Genomic DNA, 19,602 nt, shown 5'->3' with positions numbered 1-19,602 from the left:
CCTATGTATAGTAGATCTCATTTTATCTTTGTATCAAGAACCCAGGTCTCAAATATTTTTCATTAAATTATTTCAACTAAAGCACTTTTAAATTGTATATGAATTAGTTCAAGTGCTCCTCTTGTGCCTTAGAATTGACTGAAGTTCTGAAAGAAATAAGCCTCAGAGTAGTCTCAAACTCAGATACATGTTTTAGTGGAGTTAAAAAAGATCTTCAACTTCAGGACTCGACAAGATACCCTAAGTGGTTTGGCGAATATACAAGGGATAAAGAACTTTTGGAGGGTGGGAGGCAGGCAGGAAGAAAACAGTGCATGTGTGAGCAAAGACAGTTTAAGGGAGAGTATATTATACTATCTGTCTTATAATCTTCAAATCCCTTTTTTCCCTGGCTATTGTAAGTCCATCAGATGGTTTTGAAATTGCTTTGCTACCCTTGTACTCAATTTTCATCTTCACAACTGCATTTCAGAAATAATAATCTTCAGTCTTACTAGTATACGAACCATAAGACAGAGCTGTATGTAGCACAGAAATATTAAAAAAATCTGTGAATTTCACTCCGCTTGTATTTAAGAAGATTGCAATGAGGACCCAAAACTTTAAGGCTGTTTATAGAAACAATTTATAAGTAGTACTACATTAATTTATTCAAGTAATTGTGGCTCATAGCTGAAAATAACTTGTAATAATAATGAATGACAACTATTCAGTATTTTTAAACAGCAATTATTCAAAGCAGTAATTTACTTTCTGGCTGGCCTTTCTCTTATCAGTCCTTTGATACTGATATTTTTCAAGTTTCCTCTGGCTGCAAAAGTCAATTTCAAGTGTAATTTCCTCACCAAACACAGTATCTCTGCTTTGGTCCTAGAAAGATGCGAAAAAATGAGCCCATCCAAACCAAATCCAGTATTGTTAAGCGGAAAGATGAAAAAATGAATTAGTCTTTTAGAAGACAGAAAAATTAAACTATGTGACAGGTGCCTAGGCATCATTTTTCCTTCACTGCCAAATAAAAAAAAAAGAGAGATCCTGTAACTGAAGACATAGGAACCCCTAGAACTTCTGCTGCAAGATAAAAGAGAATGAATAGTTTCAGACTTTTCAGACTAGCAGTGCCAGAGTTCACAACTTTCTGACATTCTCAGCTTTTCACATGCAACCAATCACAGCTAAAAACTATATTTAAGAAAAATAAAAAATTCCAACCATAGGGATGCAAAACTGTAGCAAGGGATAGCTTTGCCAGCATTCCGCAACTTTGAAGGACAGGTTTACCTGTCTGTGATCATCAGCAAAACTGGAGAGGGACTTCTTTTTTTAGGATAGTCAAAAATTAAGGGGAGAGGAGATGTTCCTTCCCAATAGTTTCATTGCAATCAAAAATATTCTCCATCAATCAGCATGACATTATTATTATCATTTCTACAAGCACAGGCAGTAGATTCCAATTCATTCATTCCAATGGGAAGCCCAAGCTTTTCCAGCATGTACAAATTAGGGATTGACTTTCTGATGAGCATCACCCAGGAAAAGCAACAGTCCAGTTCTTAATTGTATTTTATCAGGAAAGTTTCACGGCTTTACCTTATTAAGTGAAACCTGAGGAAAATCACAAAACCATATAATATCCTTCAGTTGGAAGGCATCCAAAGGGATCATCAAAGCCCAACTCCTGGCCCTGCACAGGACATCCCAAGAGTCACACCATATGCCTGAATGTTCGAACGCTTCTCGAACTCTGTCAGGCTTGATGCTGTGACCACTGCCCAGGGGAGCTATTCCTGACCATCTTCTCTTTGGGTGAAGAACCTTCTTCTAGTATCAGACAGAGACAGCAGGATTACCAGTGTGACAGAAGTGAACACATTCTGTAAATGGAATGCTAAGGGGGGGGCAAAAGCTAATTTATACTTTAGATTATAACATGATTAGATTCCAAGATGAAAGCTCAGGTGAAGGAAGGGTACTTGTTCACCCCAAAAAAATCACAAGATAGGAAAAAGAGGAACCAGCGCTATCACAGGGTAACACTGTGTAACACAGAAAACTTGTATAGGCAAGCAGAAACATTTTAAAGACAACACTAAGGCACAGATTAATTCTGTCATTAGCACCAAATAATGTCCAGTACTCACCTTCCCAAATGATCTGTGAAAAATCATGCAGTTTACTTTTTTCTGCTGAAATTTTAGGCTATATGAACTTCTCCCCCCTAATCCCAGCCTCACCAAGATTAAGAAAACTAATTTGTACCTTTCTACAAAGAATTCCAACTAAAAATTAAGTATCATATAGAATGAATCTGTTTCATCTGTTCCAACAAAAAATTGATTATGCTTTCATAAAGATCCAATGAAGTAAACAATGCCTCCAGACAGCTGACTTATGACCAATTAAAAGCATTTTATAAAGCATCAAGTGAGCTACCCTATTGACTTACTTTGAGATTAAAAAAAAAGAAGCCACAAGAGTAATGGGCAACAGCAGAGTAGCATCAGTGAAATTAATTGCTTGACATTTAAGACCTTGTCAGCATTCAATTCTTGGTCATGATGGTTTCTACCTTTCATGAAAAGTTCATCAGAAATGAATGTTTGCCTCAGCTACTTCATTGGGGACATCAGTGGCTCATTATCTCACCATTGTGAGTCATTGGGCAGAAGAACTTGGGCATAGAGACACATTTCCATTGTGCAGGCTGTAAGCATGGAACCATTTTAAGAGGGAAAGAACCATTTTGCTTTACCCTAACTGTTACATGATGAGTTTGCACAATTGTTAGCAGTGTGAGGTTAATTCGGATAGTTGAAGTCCTCTGGAGACTGCCAACTATGCAACAATGAGTGGGATTTGAGATGAATCTTTGCAGGCCGAAAGACCCAGTCCAGGATTTATGTTAATTTTGTGTTAAGATACACAAGATTTTAAACTTCAGTAAATACTTTGCTGACAAGATTGTAACCCACTTGATGGCAATCAACAACCTGACTAAAATCTTTACAGCCTTCTAGACCATATGGTAAAAATTTACTTCACTCTTTAAATTGTTACAGCAATATTAGGAAGGATATAATAATAATTTTTAAAAAATGCACATAAATATTTTTTAGTATCTTGAATGATTATGAATTAATTATACTTGCAGACAAATATTTGAAACACAAAAGATTTTTGTAGTGCATATGTAATGTGTTGCAAGATTTTTTCCTGTTTGACTGATTGCATGTTTATATTTCTGTTCCACACAGATTTGTTTGTCATAATTCAATTCTGCAAGGATCACACCAATAATCTATCAAACATTTAATTTCAATGAAGAAAAGGATGGAGAATGGAAATGGAAATCTTAATTAAGAAACAACAAATACTGATGAAAAGGAGTTTAGGAAATCTTTTGTTCAGATTGATTTTCAACAATTTTCAAAAGCTGCAAGATTATAATTTAGAAAGAAGACCCATTAACAAAAGGATTTCCAGCCTGTAGAGTTATGCCAGATACCAACAAGTTTATGTAGGCTGCTCATTTTTCCAAAAAAAAAAAAAAAAAGAAAAAAAAAAAGAAGGATCTAAGCAGCAGTTGCTTTTCCTCCTGATAGTTGCTGATTCCAAGAGGGAAAACAGTTGCAGTTTTACAGTTATTCTCTGCCAAACCAGCTGCAGTCCAGTGGATTATGTGGTTTTCTGGCATGATGGTTGTGAACATAGTGCATCTCAAAATCAGAAAAGAACAGCACACATACATATCTTCAGCAATGAGGTATGCTTCAAGCATGGACTCTCTGATCTGACTTCTTGCACAACTTTCTGTACTGTTCCCCTCATGCTCTAAGCCGGAAAACTGTATTTGCTTTTTGCACCTAAGCCTTCCTTCCACCATTAAATCAAAGAGTGCCACAGACTTTTATTTAAAAGGATGGAGATGACATAGATGTACTTCAAATAACTTGAGATTCCAGGACGCTCCTCTTGATCAATTTCCTACTTGCCTAAAATTAGTAATAACAAGATATTCTGAATTAACATAAAGGTGCATAAACAGTCTCTTAATCACAAGTCACCAAGCCTACCAAACTTCTGGGAAAAAAAAGAAACAGTGAAATGGGTTTTGCTTCCTTTATTCCATGAAGACAAAAAAAAAATTTCAAAACTCTCCACCTACTTAAGCTTCTATGTCTTCTTTTAGAAGCAGATTCTAAAAAATAACCAGTATGTTAATTTGTTGAGCAAACAGAAATTTAGTGACAATTTTATATAAAAAACTGGGGAAATTCAGTTCCTGGATCGTTCCTATCCTGCCTTCTAAGATGACAAGCTACAGTCAACCACCTCAGGTTTCACTGTCACAGCACATTTTCAGTGTTCCAAACAGCAACATATACAAGAGTGAATACCAGCTGCAAGTGTCCCTGGAACAACAGGAAACAGCTTGAGCTGAAAGGAGCATGTGCCTTTTACCCTACAAAGGCACTGATTTTAAAAGACACTGTTTTAAAATTAAGAAATAGTCCACAGCACTTCAGTAGGTAGTCCCAAATAGCTAGTACGAAACCTGTCATAAAGAGAATGATTTCTAGGGACCCAAGGTCATAAATCAACCCATTAGGTTCATCTACAGGAGACAATCCTGTCAGGAATGATAGCATCCCTACGGGATGATAACAAAGCTGTTGACATTACGATATGGCCCAAAGCATGCAGTGTAAGCTACAGCAGCAGATGCCAAGGGTATGGCTTGTGTCCTGGAAGCCCTCCACTTGAAGTAGGAAAAATGTGGGGGACAAATTTGCTAGCTGGAGAAAGTCCAGAACAAGAATTGCATTGCGAAGTTTGAGTGAAAATAGTCATGGGATTAATCATATAGAAGGATTTTTGAAACTGTTGCAAACCATGGGATTCATAGGCATCCTTCATGGTGCTATCCTCTGACCACCCCCATTACACCAAGCATTTTCACCAAACCATAAAGGCAGGTAGTACCAGTTTTTCCTTCATTAACTGTAATGGAGCTTGCATGTTTACACCTCGTCTAATTCACTGTCTATTCATTTGTGTCTCAAAGTCAGTAACATTTCAAGTATCAGTATTTAAAATATGTACCTATTCAAAGCAACTACAAATCAAAACAGGAGGAAAACATAAAACTATGTTGTCCCCAAAACCAATACAATCTAAGACAAGTCTATGAATGCACATATAAAATATGGTCATAAAGTCACTTTCCTGAATGTCTGACAAGATGCTTAATGTTTTATAGTTACAGATTTTTCAGGAAATTAACATTTGTTTTGCCACAAATAAAGTAATTTTAAAAAGGATTGTGATAACAGGATCTAACAATGGCCTGCTTCACGCTATTTGTTCCACAGCATGAGCTTAGATTGCTTGTAAAAATCTTTCCTCAAAAAATCTCTTAAATTCAGTGTTGATGTACCTTCACCCACATCCAAGAGCTACAGAAATATGAGCCAAGATGAATCTCTTTAAAAACAAAACTGAAGGAATTTCAGTTAAGTCCATACTTGTCTTCTTTGTAAAAATATGTTTTTAATCATCCCTCATGACACTTATCTGGTATTTTCACATGGTTAAAGAGTTTCTTCTTTTCACTCAGAAACAGTATTATGGGTTTTTTTTACTTTACAGTTTATTCTGATATCATTTCTAGTGATTTGAGACTTTTGATGTGAGACTCTTAGATGCCTTAAAAGACATCCAGCACCTCTCAAATCCCTCTAAAACTATAAACCAAATTTTTATTTGAACAAAAATGGCAGTTAACTGGTTAATAATAATGAGTCTCTGATCTTTTTAAAGTACAAAATATTTAATTTGTGACATGCAACAGATGTTGTGATAAATGTAAACTTTTTTGTGACAATAAGCTATGAAATGAGCACTCAACAGTTCACCACGGCTGTAAATAATTTGTTTGACTACATCTTCGGCTTTAAGATGAATTTTAGTTATTTCACTTTATCTTCCCCATGCAAAGCAACAAGGAATAATGTATCCAATTTCATGGAATAGTTGAGAAACACATCACAACGCATAAAGGGTTTATTTTATCCCTGCAATCCACTATCATCAACTTAGATTTCTAGACCAGGGAAGCCACCTGCTGACATTCACAAGCATTAATTGACAGTGTTTATCCTTACCAACTCTGTCTCAAAACCAACAGTGAATTTTATAAATTTGTCTGTATGCACTGCCTTTGAACACACCAAAAGTCCTGGTTTTGGGGTAGTGATGATGTGTTTTTAAATCCAAAAATCTTTTTTCTGAAGCCATAGAAGGTTCCTGAAAACATTAATTATCTTTCCCAAATGTGCATGCAGCTGCGATTATAAACTGTTTTATCTTCATAGCTTTTGTTTCTTGACAGAACAATTTTACCTATATTTGATTAGATATCTCCCATGTTAACAGTACAAGAAGCATGCCTACATAAAGAGTATAGATAAAGAAAACTATTAGTACTTTAATCTAAAATTGTGATATACAAGTATCTGAACAAAGTGATTCTTAGTTTTGACTTCAGCTAAAACAAAATACAAGAAACTCAACCTGTATGAGGTTTTGAAGAAAACAAAAGCATACTACAGTAGCACAGCAGAGAACGCAGAACCTATAGCTTGATTTCTATTAAAGAAACTACAAATGAAAAATTGAAAGAACCACAGAAGTAAATAATGTTAACACTTAGACTTCAAGGTTTTTGTTTCCTAAAATATATTTTTCCTTGGCTTTTTAAACATTTGCCATTACATAGTGAACTCCAAAGGCCTACTGACATGCATTCTCTGTACTGAATGAGTTAGAATGATAATGGTTGTTGTAGCATACACCACAGTGCAAGAGATGTAACTAAAGTACACTAATTATCTGGGAACTACATTCAGTAAGCATTTAAAGTATTTTTAAAGAGGCATTAGATTTCAAACCCTTTTTCTACAAAATAAAAAGATAGCTGCAATTTACATAGCTGTCTCCTATTTTGGGAAGCAAAGTAATGAATTTAACAGATCACACTTATAACAGATTCCCAGCAATACGGTCTGTCTGAAGACTCACATAGCTGCATTGGTGGGAATGTTTGTACATCTAAGTATCTAGGAAATGACATTTATTTTACAGCTGTATTTTTAGCATAGAATTTCTTTTCAGATTTAAATAAATGTTAGGAAATTCTTTATAATACTACAATTCAATAAAATAATACTTTTAAAAATACTTGCACCATTTCTCTCCCACTTTTTTCTTTAGGCGAAGGAAACTAACTTACATTTTCTAACTTAACTTTTACATTGCCAAAAGTCAGCAAAAGGTTGCAATGTTTAAACCATAGCCACTGGAAAAAAGTATTAAATAAAAATGGTTTATAATATTTGGTTGCTTTTATAAAGCTTCAAGAACATATTTTGATTGGTAGGAGAGAGGCTTTGCAATACAATTATTTACAAAAAAATTTACATAGTCTCATCTTGTTTAGAAAAATATTCTCTTAAAATTTAAACTTTTCAGTGCAACAGTCTCATTGCCAGAAACAGCACCGGGTTAATCACATAGCATGTTTTTGTGAAGTTCCTTTTTTTTTAAAACTTTTCAGTCAAATCCCTGTTCTTCCCCAAAGTTGTCTCCATATGCATCTGCATAGCCAAGATGACAATGAAAACCTTTAAAATAAGTTTAATAATAAAAAGCATTCATAACATGAATGAAACTATGCACTGCTATTTTATTGATATTTGACTGAAATGGTGTTATCACCAAGGTGAAATGGGTGGATAAAAGAAGCCATCTCAAAACACTGAATAGGAATTTTCGCTAGCACCCACTTTGCTTTGCTACTGTTAAACACCTCACAGAGTAAGCAGACACCACACAGAACCATTTAAAGATACCTCTGACTGCAAGGTGAGATCTGAAAAAGGGGAACAATAAAGAATTATTTCATATTGCTTTTTGTTTGTCTTCAGTACAGAATCATTATGTTGGGATCTTAAGACAAATGAGTCAGAATTAGAACTGATGTATAATGCTCTTGCCGAGTAATTTCACTACAGAAGGAATCAGAACCAACAAACCTGACAAATGTCCAAGCACACTTTCTGCAAATAGCCTTAGAAAGAGCCATTGACTGTGGTTTGTGGATTTACATATAGCTGCTTTGGTCAGTTTTTTGTGCCAGGAAATGAAACAATTCTGGAGAGATACTTTAGCCAAAAGAGTACACTACCTTAAATGCTTCTACTTGCATCTAGTGTGATTTATACATTCTAGTTATTAATTTTACACATAATATATTTAGGAAAATAAAGGCAATAAATATTAAAAAAGTAAAAAGGAGTAAGGTGCAGTAAAGTCAAATAATCTTTTTAATCCAGAGATCACTGGTCCATGGAAATTAATATCCGACCTTCAGGATGTTTAAAATATTGAACAATTTAGTAATTGCACCTGCACAAAACCTTTACATAAAAAAGTTTCAAAATCTGCGATCGGTCTCTTTGAAACTCCACCAGTATCTACCAATGAAACAACTAATTTCATATAGTTAACAACAGCAGACATCTTTTAGTGCTTTAGGACTTTCCATTCTCAAAAGAACTCAGCACTCATTTCCATTGTGACTTGCTACTTACTGATTAAAAGAACTAATATTTATTTTCCTGATCAGTTCTATATTTATTTAAAAGATTTTACAAAGGAAAAACATTAAAAATAAATATTCAGTGCTGACTCAATCCTTTCTCCCTTTTTTACAGCCAAACTGAGCTTAAATAGTAAATTAAGAAATTTACTTTTACCAGAACTTAAAAGAAAATTTTACATAAATCTTCATTCTACAAAAACATCCACTGGTAATGATACAGTATAAACATAAAAAAAAAAACCTGCTGCATTTAGTAACTCCTCCAAAATGGACAGGCACCTTTTCAGGTAACTTTAGTGGCTTTTCAGCTTTTTTCAATCTCCTTTATGATGTCAGCTTGGCATGAACTCAGCCACCATAAGTCATCAGAGAGCTCAGTTTTATGATTAAAGACCAAGGCCATTAGCATAATATTTCAAGAAAAGTGAGATTCAGGAAAGTTTTAAAATTGATACTGCAAAGAGAATTTATTTTAATTTTTGTACATACAAAGACACTCAATGATCCTCCACGAAAGAGCTTAACAAAGAAAATATTAGTTAAACTGACCTTCTGGAGTCTTCCAGCTTTTCTTAAGCCCACAGTGTGCTTATTCTTTTGTTCGTTAAAAAGTTTGCAAGAGCTATCAGTATTGTGACACTCTGAAACTTCATCTTCACCATCTAGAAACCAGATTTAGAAACTTAAAATGAAAAATGCAATCTTATGAAATGAGACTGCAACCTATTATTTTATCATAGCACAGTGCTGTGCACCCTTGAGATATTTCTTAATAATTTGTACTAGTTCTTTTTTCACTGTATTTCAGTTAGGGAAAAGGAATGACAGTCAAGCATCTGACTGCATCTTTGGGTATCTGTTCTTATAAATAAACCAGATGTAAAACTCCCAATTTCCTGTATTTTGAAAATTATATATTGACTACAAGTAGAGAATCTGCTAAATTGCTATTTATTATAAAATGTGCACTTTCTCTGCATAGAGATATTTGGGTATGAAGCTTCAGTGGCTAGATTTTCTTTTCCTTATTGACACATCAATGCTTTTGGTACACACTTTGTTTATCTAAAATGACATGAAGGTCTGAAACTTGTTTTCAAACGCTTTGCATGCAAATCTAGCAAACTGTTGGCAGGCAAGGATTCTGTGCACATAAGGGCATATCAGACCTATTAGATATGAAAAGGAAGCATCCATGAGAAGCACTCTGTCAAAAACCAGTATTTTTCATTATGTATTTTATAAATTCTTCAACTCTGTCAGGATGACTTTCCTAAGAACTAAATAATAAATTTCTGAATCATTTGAGAAATTAACTTGCCTGCCTAAGATGAAAATTTTTGATCTATCTTTTAAACAATTAAGCTTTAAATATTCTAAATTTAGGGAGAGCATTTTTCCCAAATGTCATTCAATAAAGTCTAATTTAGAACATTTGTTCATTTTTCATTTCAAAAAAATGGATGAAATCAGTTAAACAAAGTCTAATTAGTGATTAAAGTGGCCTAAATTTAGCTCCTGCCAACTAAGTTTTTTGATTAGTTTTGGAAAATACTGAAGGGTACTATCCCTATTTAGTATGCATACATAGCTAAGAATCATTTGTTTTTCTCTGACAGCTACTTAAACTCTTAGTCCTTGAGGTGACAAAACATCAGATTACAATTCATTATGATTACTCTCTTTATAATCTTTAAACTAGTCAAAATTTATTGCAGTAATTTTTGTGTAATAAATGTAAACCTGGTTTTCAGGTACAATTGTTGATTTAAATTCAATATTTAGGTATACAGTGTCATGTAATAAAGAGATAACTAATAGCTACGTTAGTTTTATTTAGTATTGCACTGAGGCCAACCATTTTCAATCTGAGGAAGACTGATGGCAAGTAGAAGAGAACATCTTGCAACACAATAAAGAATTACCTCTTTTGCATAAGAAAAAGAACTTTTATACACGTATTTCAAATATTAAAAAAACCCAAACTGTTTACATGACTGCATAGGATGTAAAGAGATCATGTACTCCACTGCTATACCCAAAGTAGTATCTGTTAATTTTGATCAGGTTTTTTTATTTCAGGTTTTTTGGGGTTTTTTTTTTGAGTGGTACTTGGGTTGGGGGCTAACAGTGAAAAGTGGTGTAATATTCTTTTTACTAGTCTTGGCCTGAATGCTCATGCTCCACAGCACTTGTCCCACTTGGCCCTAAAGACTTAAAACCTGTACTCCTGGACTTCTTTCTAGTTCAGGTTCACTCCTGTGGGTTCTTCATATTTTCAGGAAAGCAGGAAGAGAGGAGAATGTCCCTTTGGACTTCTTTCTAGTTCAGGTTCACTCCTGTGGGTTCTTCATTATTTTCAGGAAAGCAGGAAGAGAGAATGTCCCTCATCTCTGATTATCAGCTCATGGATCTTAGGCACCACATTAATAAGGCCTGTTCTTTGCTATTCCATTCCTGTCTAGCAGCACTTCTCAAGCACTTTCCAGCTTTTCCATCCTATAGGTCTCAAGCTTCACTGTTTTCTGTTTTTTCCTGATTACTTCTTTTTAAAGCAGTAACTCAGGCATCAATAATGAGTTTTCATCTTTAGTAGCTTTTCCTAGAAGACTTTAAAGTTGACAGAAGTTTTTGAAGCAATTGCTTCCAGTGTTAGTTCTCCCTAAACCAAGTCCAAATATGCAGGTAACTCCTGCCCCTGTGGTCCATTAGATCCCCTAAATTCTCTTCCAAAACACTGCTCAATGTTTGGCACCAAAATGAACAACTGAGCCCTCTGTATTATGACGAATTAGAAGCATTATCACAAATTAGAGCAATTTTGCTTTGCAGTTTAAGCTTCTACTCATTCATGATAATTTTAACACCTATGAGAAGTTTTGAACCAGAATATTATCTTCAGAATTCCATTTGATATTTCCATTGAGTTGAAAAGCAGTGATTAGGCAAAAGGAGCTAGTTCTGCTCAATCAAATAAACCATGTCTATCTAATAAAATCTTTTTCTATAGTACAGTTCTCTACTTTAAAAATATTGAGAATTTTTAAAAATATTCTCTATTAAAAATATAAAAATCTAAGTACTCTACTTTAAAAATTATGAAGTGTTACTTGAGGTATGTTGTATCTACTATTTTGTACTTATCCATAGAGGCATTTACCCCAACATGAAGGAATTAAGTCCAAATTTGTCATCATTAGTAATCCTTCAGGTACACATGCACAGAATATTTAATACCTTGTATTGTTATTATATTATAGATATTACTGAAGTATGGGCAAACAAGTTTTTATTATACAGAACATAATTTCTTCAAGTCTTCTGAAAACTTATGTGCCCCCCCAGGTTCTCAGAGAGAGCCTGTTAATGGTTTATAAAAATTGTATGTAGTTTGTTATGTGCTCTAGGACAAGTACCATCAGGCTTTGGCAAATTTGACTACATCAAAATAACTCTCAGCCTGTTCCTCTACTCAGAAATACTTGTCCTCTTGTTTTAATAATTAGTTATAATTCAACTTTTTGTGATGATAAATAAAAAAAGGACTCAAGGAAGAAACAGTTTTCTTCCTCATGCCTCTCTCTTTTTTAATAGGACATAACAGAATCTTAATAGAGGACATTATAAAATACTTCTAGTGAGCCTATATTCCTTCCAAAGCTGAAAAAAACCAAAAGGCACATCAAACCTAAGGAAGTTTTCACATGTGTGCTTTTAAACAGTATTTAAGCAGCATTAAGACCCATAACACCTAGAACTTCAGGTAAAACTCAATAATCTAAATTAAACACCATGATTTCTTGCACCAAATAACAGAATGACATTCTAGATTTTCCAACTTAACACTGAACTACATTAACTACAGTACAATGGGTCTTAGTTTAAGTCTTTTTGCCAATTAAGATAATATTTGCCTTCCACATTAGCATAAATATATAAAATTAACTCACATAAGCCTTGAGTTTATTTTTAAGACTGGAAGTAATGCTAGGTCTGAGTTCAAATTTCTAAATGATTTTAGCATGATAAAAGCTTAAGAGAGTATACTCTTGCATTCCTTGTGCATCACTGTTTATTGTTGTAGCTTTCAGATGAAGAGTCACATGACCTGTAGATGAGTAAGATGAACATAAGTAGCAGTATTTATTTCAGCAGAACAACTGGGCAGCCTTGAATGTGCCCTACAAAGGAAACTGAGTCTTGCTATCACATAAGCATTAGGCCTTGAAAATTTGGTTTCAGATTAGCCTGCATATTCTGCTTTAAAATGAAATGTTCTAAGTAGTCTATGGAAAGAAAGTTTATCAAATCATCTTGTCATTAAAGGTACTGGGTAAAAGTGCCACTGACATAAAATCACAACAAAAAAATGGGCAAGAAAAATGTTTGATATTTAAAACAGATATAACATTTTATATGGCTGATTACTCACAACCATATATATATATATGATAAATGAAGTCAATTCATTAGTTTTTAAAAAATATACTGGATTTACCAGCTTTCAAATAATGTACAATACACAGAAAAAACCCCAATTTACAATTTATTTACTAATAGGGCCAAAAACCAACTTACATTTAATTAAAAAAGGAAATGCTTAATCCATAATTAATAAAAACCAATTATTCCATCATAGACATCATAGAAGTAAGTGTAATACAAGATTTTCATTTTCTACCAAAAAACTTGCATTATTAGGGAAAACACAATTTCTCTTACATTATTGATTCCTTCCATTTTTATGTGAGCTCATTCAAGCTGTCAAACTTGAGGTCATACTTGCCCACACTTTGTGTAAATCTATGGAAATAATATACTTTGGTGAAATTAGGGAAATCCATTTCATTAGGTCCAGCACGCCAGTAATAAGCTTGCTGTATGCCCTCCTTGCTGCCCCAAGACCTTGAACTCCAACATTTCATGGTCACTGCAGCAAGGCTGTCCTTGAGGTTCACATTCCTCACCAGCACCTCCTTCTTGGGGAGAACAAGATCCAACATAGAATCTCTACTTCATGGCTCATCTATCACTTGGAGCAGAAGGTTGTCCTTTTGGGTATACCTTTATACCTGTATAACATACACCTGCATCCACTGGTTTTTAAACTGTGTAAGAAATTATGCACTCCAGATATTAAAATACAGGTAAACTCAAAATGGCAGCTCACAGTTCAGCAGCTTATTACTCACATATATAGGCACAGTCATGACTCAACATCCTCACTGGATTTCGTAAGTCTGATAGCAAGTTTGTTGAGCCCTTTAAGTTAATAATTAGTTTTATATAATTAATTGATGAACTACTACATAATTTTCTAGGGAAGATAAATTACTAAAACACGCAATTATAGTTACAAATAGTCAACCACATGTAAAGCTTGACAAAGCTCAAAGTATCAAAAACTGAAAATTATTCCAATGCTAGTTAGGAGCATCTTTCAGAGAAGTTCCTGAGATTCAATATTTTAGTATCATTTACATAAAAATACTTTATGCTAAACCAACTTGAAAATGCTTAAATATAAAAAATACTCTTAAAATTATAATTAAAAATTAAGATCAGTTCCATATAAAAAAGTAATGATTGAAAAAAATGCTTACATTGAAACTCTTGCAGGTCTTATTTCACCACACAAATTACACATTGCTAACTCAAATATTTTTTTCCACCAGAGATTTCATGATCCTAACTGCAATTTTGGTAACAATTTTCACTTGTGAAATAAAAATAGTTTGAACAAGGGAATCTATGATGAGACCATGGTTTCTTAAACAGATTTTGAATAGCATCAGAAAGTTAGGAAACTAAGAGAAACAAGGTTCAACATTACTTTTGTTGTGTACAGTGAGCAGTTTCCTTATCTCCTACAACATTGTGTTTGTAAGGTATGGGAAAACAAATAGGTGTTCTTTTGGATTCTATGCATTCATTTATTTGACTCAGTAATTAAGTCAGCACCACAGTATTTTCTTCTTTTGGTGTGTTTCTGAAGTATTTTTCCTTTTGGAATGGCAGTTCATTTTGCAATTTAGTTGCATTAGTATATCTAATGCAGCATGATATCTTTTGATTTTCCAGCTCTATGTAGTAACTTACCAGCAGTGTGAGGACACTCATTTACACTGTTGCAGGGTTTTTCATGAGCATGCTGTGGCAGCCTGCTCATATCATCAGCATCTAGAGCTTCTCCAGTGTCATCTTTTTCACCACTTGATATATTTAATGGTATGCTTCCTGGATGTTTAGCTGGTTTGATTTTTTGCTTTACTGGAAAATCATTTACTGAAATAGACATCTTCCTACTTATCTTCGTAGTGTTAAGTGGCTCACAGAAACTCACATCATGTAGGTCCATGCTTGTAAGAGAGTCATTGCAACAAACTTCAGGGGGATTCTGTGATTCCTTTGGTACTTGTATTTGTACTTCATTTTCATTTGAATTAGACGACGAAAAGAAGTCTTCATAAGAAGACTCTTCAGTGCAGTAAGACTTACTATAGGTAGTAATTGCTTGCAAGAACCCCATAGAGCCTGATGCACCCAGTTCTGAGGTAGCCAGCTTCAAACTTGGTAATGTTTGTAGTTTCTTCCTCTTTTTGTCTTCAAGAACACAATATTTTCTGTCAACAGGGAAGCTTTTATTCAGTGAATATGCATTTAAGTCTTCATTATTCATAGGCAAATTAGAGAGACTGTCAATCAAAGCAGGAACAGTATTTAATTGGACTATTTTTTTGGAAGGAGTAATATGACCAAAGCTCTCAAGAAGAGGAGTTTCATTTGCAATTGAAGTAGTCTTGCTCTTGTTCTTCTGATTTTTCTTTGGAAACTTTAAATGTTTTTTTCCTAAAGACAATCTGTCATCCAAAGTGGGCTGTACAATCTGTTTCTCTGTTAAACTTCCAGCATGTCGTTTTGGTGTTAATCTCTTCTCCTCATTGTCATGTGATGGAGAATTCACTGATGTGCTCACGGACACATGAGTATCAGTCCAAGTATCCTCTGTTCTCTGTCTCTTTAATGTCTCAGTTTTCCAAAGATAATCACAACTTGAGTTCAAGCAGTCGTCCATTTGTTCTTCTGCAAAACAAAAAAAAGTGGCAATATAAATGTATTGAACAAAACTGAGAGAGTATCAATTTTTTAGTGAAATATATATGAAATTCCTGAACTGGGAAAAAAAAAAGATTTAGCCACTTCTCTGGATATTATACAGCAAGTCAACAAAAACTGAAGAGAAAATGGATTAGAAACAAAGCACATACTATGCTGATAAGAACCTATGGTTCTAGCTATTGTATTCCCTAACCTGGTCATAAGCACCCACAAGTCCCATTTTGCTTTCCTGAAATAAAGCAACAGAGCAACTCGTTACTCCTCTTGCATTTGTAGAGAAAGCAAGATTATATGGTGATAAAGTTAGGTTTAGTAACAGTGGAAACTCAGTAACAATTTCTGCTACCACAGCATTAGTTCCACCTTGAAGATTTTGCAGTTAAGATGGATTTAAATACAACACCATACTATCATGCCACATACATTAAAACTATGTATTAAAAATAGTAAGAATGTGAATAAAGACTTATTTCTTATAGCTTTTCTTATGAAATTAATTTGCGTTAGGCGTTACACAGAATCTATTCATAACTCTTCACAATAAATTCCTCCAAAACAAGCTAATGTACGATTAATCAACATACATTTTTTAAAATCCTGTTGTTCTACAAGATCATTGTAATAAAAGCTTTTGCTTAAGTAGCTGTCGAGTGCAACATCACAGAATACTCATTCTGTAATTTCTTGATGTTATCTGCTTACTAGATATAGATCTTTTTAAACATATAGTGTAGCTAACTATATTAAGAAAAATAAAACCTATAGAGATAAATTTCACATGGTATGATCAGTCTCTCATACTGACAAATGATGAAGTCAGCTTCAATCCTCAAATTAACCTAGCTTCTTGAACTTTCTAAACCATTATTAACCAATCTCATATATCTCTTAGGCACAAACATAGGGGATACTGTCACAGAGTACTGGAGATGGAAGCTACATTGAATGTGGTCATGGGAATTGGTGATCTGCTCTTAATGTAAAATTACATTGTGCAGTTGCAAAGCTGAAGGGACATATGCAAGGAAAGCTCTCAAATCACAATGTTCTACCTCATCGGCACATACCTAATCTACCAAAGTAAAAGAGTTTGCTGGCAGAGCTATGCTGCTTCCAGTATTCAACTATTACTTCTCACTGATATTGCACGAATATATAACAAGCTGTCGCAGGCTGCAAGATACCCACTGTGTTCTTAGGTAAGCCAACATGACAGAACTCCTGTATCATGACAGTAAAATATAACACCTCAAAATAGCATATGGTATAGCTTACTGTTGAGGGAGAACAGAGAGCAGGCAAGCTGCTCTAGTGGCCCTTATTACAAATTCTAAAGACTCCCTTCTCCTCACTTTTCTGCTGAGATCGAGGCCAGCATCTGACTTGAGCTCTTTGCCCTTATGACTGACAGATGACATGAGGGCTGAAGCACGCACCTCTTGCATACATAATCAATACTATTAAGATGTTCACTGAAGTAGCTCAACAGACTTCACAATCTCCTCTCTTGTGCCCTGCTAATACACCAAAACACAGGAACAAACCTCTAATTTATGAGAATAATTTTATGAGGTTCTTACCTGGCTAATAAATTATTTTAATCCATCTTAAACCATACAACATTTAAAAAGCTGATTTATTTTTACTCATGCTATTTCTTCAAACTTGACCACTTAATCTGAAAAACACATTAGGCTAACTTTCAAATTCATAGTTTTCAACTGAAAATTTGAAAGACATTGCAGTTCTTTGAGGTCTTACCCTCATTAAGATCTCTTTCACATATCACATCTTTGGTGTGCACTCTGTGTTCTATACATGATCGCTGTTAAGAGCAGAGAAGATTTATACCATGTAGGGCAGAAAGTTAATAATAGGAAATGGTATGAGTAGAGAGGAGGAAGTGAGGCAAGCAATACAGCTGTAAGGCAGAGCATTTACCTAGTGGTATTCCTCATGTTCCATTTTTCCTGACTTCTTAGTACAACATACTTTCTTTAGTAAGGAAAAACTAAGATAATTCAGCTTTAAATATAAAAGATCGAGAAAATACATACAGTTCCCATTTCAGTATACCGTACTTTCCAAAGAAAGATATAAAGGCCATGTATTATTTTTAATTTCTGTAATATATTAAGTTGTGTTAGTTACCAGGTAGCAACTCATCTTCCGAATTAGTTAAGATACAAGTAGGAAGTGGGCAGTCTCCTGGTGAGACTGGTTGAGTCATTTGTGAACCTAGGAATACAAAAAAAGCTATTAGATATTTGTAAGCATTTTTTCTCGGTAACTCAGCAGAACATTTTTCTGAAACTAAAGAATAATCTAAAACTAGTTAGAAATGATAACTGATATTTCTAAGTCCTGTTGAGACATTTTACTAAACAATTTGTGAAGCCTTGCAATTGGCAATCACATCTTGATAGAGCAGAAATGCTTTTAATGTTTGAAAGTTTACCTTAAAATCTGGAGAGAAAATATATACAAGCCTCACTGAAATAAACTGAGATTTAATTTTTCATCCATGTATTACTGGTTCTTTACTTTCACAACTGTTTTTGAAATTAGAAATTGACAGTCTAGCTGAAATGCACATCTTAAAACTTCAAATACTACAGACGCTGCCCCACCAAAAGATAGTTCACATTCAACATTTTTTAGAGCAATTGGCAAAACCTAATGAGTTAGACCTTAATATTTTCTCAATAAGGCAATGCAAACACTAAAAAAAATCTGAAAACTACAATCTAGATTTAATTCATTAGAATATCCATTTTAAAATCAACTAGATTTATTTAATTAGGTTATTAAAATTTATGTATTTTTAAAGTCCTGTTCTTCAGTACCTGGACAGATATCAGTTTTGGGGTCCTTTTTAAACTGTTGATGTGGGAGTAATAACATTACAATCTTTGTCATGCACAGCATCCACATTAAAATTTAACAGGAAATAAGATTTAGTGTCTCACTGTAAAGTTTAAGCAAGAGGTGATAATATCAATTTACATGGCTAGAAAGTCTAGCTTAAACATTAGTCCTCTTGGGCAGCCTAGTGATAAAAACTATTTTGCAACCATTGTGTTCCAGACATGCAATCAAAATATGAAAAAAATTCTAAAGGTGAGAGCACAGATGCACAAAAAAGCCAGCAATAAAACCAGCCACCATTTGTGCATCTTCATAAGTAAGTAAAATTCAACTTCTTACCAGTAGGAGAAAGATTCTCTCTTTTTTCCTTCATATCCTTTATTCTTCTTTCCATTTCATTGCATTGATCTTTTATCTTATTAACAGGGCTGTATATAAGTGAACCATTGTCTTCAAACAATAAAACTGGTACATCTGCATCTGCACAAAGAAATTGGATTTATATATTAATATTTGAATGATGAAACAGCCTGAGACGAAGTTTCTTTTTTTAAAACAAACTTGGCAAAAAAAAACCGTTTTCTTAGATAAAGATCATTACAGATGCCTCAACACAACAGAAATGCAAAGAACTCTGTAAAAATGACATCAACTTAACTTCTCATGGCAAGATGCAAAAAGCTCACAAAAACCCCAACCAACAAACACCAAAACCCCATCAAGTGCTTTAAAAAAACTTTGGATTTTAGTAAAAAATATTCTTACCAGCATTAACTGCTGTCTTTTGTAGAGCTAACTCTTTAGCCATTTGGTTCAGTCTTCTTTGAAGTTTTCTATTATTTTCTGGAGTTTTTTCAACATAGTCTTTTGGCTGCATACATTTGTGCTACAAGACAGACAAAACTCTTAACTGTATGTAGAAAACTGCCAAAACAATGACATCTCCTATTTTG

At 34.1% G+C, this 19,602-nt stretch overlaps 1 protein-coding gene across 1 annotated transcript in view; it reads right to left on the bottom strand.

Annotated features, from left to right (window-relative positions):
- Positions 1 to 19,602, bottom strand: part of MCPH1 (microcephalin 1) — a 123,478-nt gene that overhangs the window by 93,686 nt on the left and 10,190 nt on the right. The window contains exons 5-9 of the mRNA XM_041421011.1: positions 19,415 to 19,535; positions 18,989 to 19,129; positions 17,933 to 18,019; positions 14,762 to 15,745; positions 9,212 to 9,324 (exon numbers count right to left, since the gene is read on the bottom strand). Coding sequence (XP_041276945.1) covers positions 9,212 to 9,324; positions 14,762 to 15,745; positions 17,933 to 18,019; positions 18,989 to 19,129; positions 19,415 to 19,535 — 1,446 coding nt within the window. The remainder of the gene's footprint in view (positions 1 to 9,211; positions 9,325 to 14,761; positions 15,746 to 17,932; positions 18,020 to 18,988; positions 19,130 to 19,414; positions 19,536 to 19,602) is intronic.

This window comes from Onychostruthus taczanowskii, unplaced genomic scaffold (genome assembly GCF_017590055.1).
Source record: "Onychostruthus taczanowskii isolate IOZ18803 unplaced genomic scaffold, ASM1759005v1 scaffold11, whole genome shotgun sequence".
NCBI classification, from domain to species: Eukaryota; Metazoa; Chordata; class Aves; order Passeriformes; family Passeridae; genus Onychostruthus; species Onychostruthus taczanowskii.
This window is presented reverse-complemented; position numbering and strand designations above follow the sequence as displayed.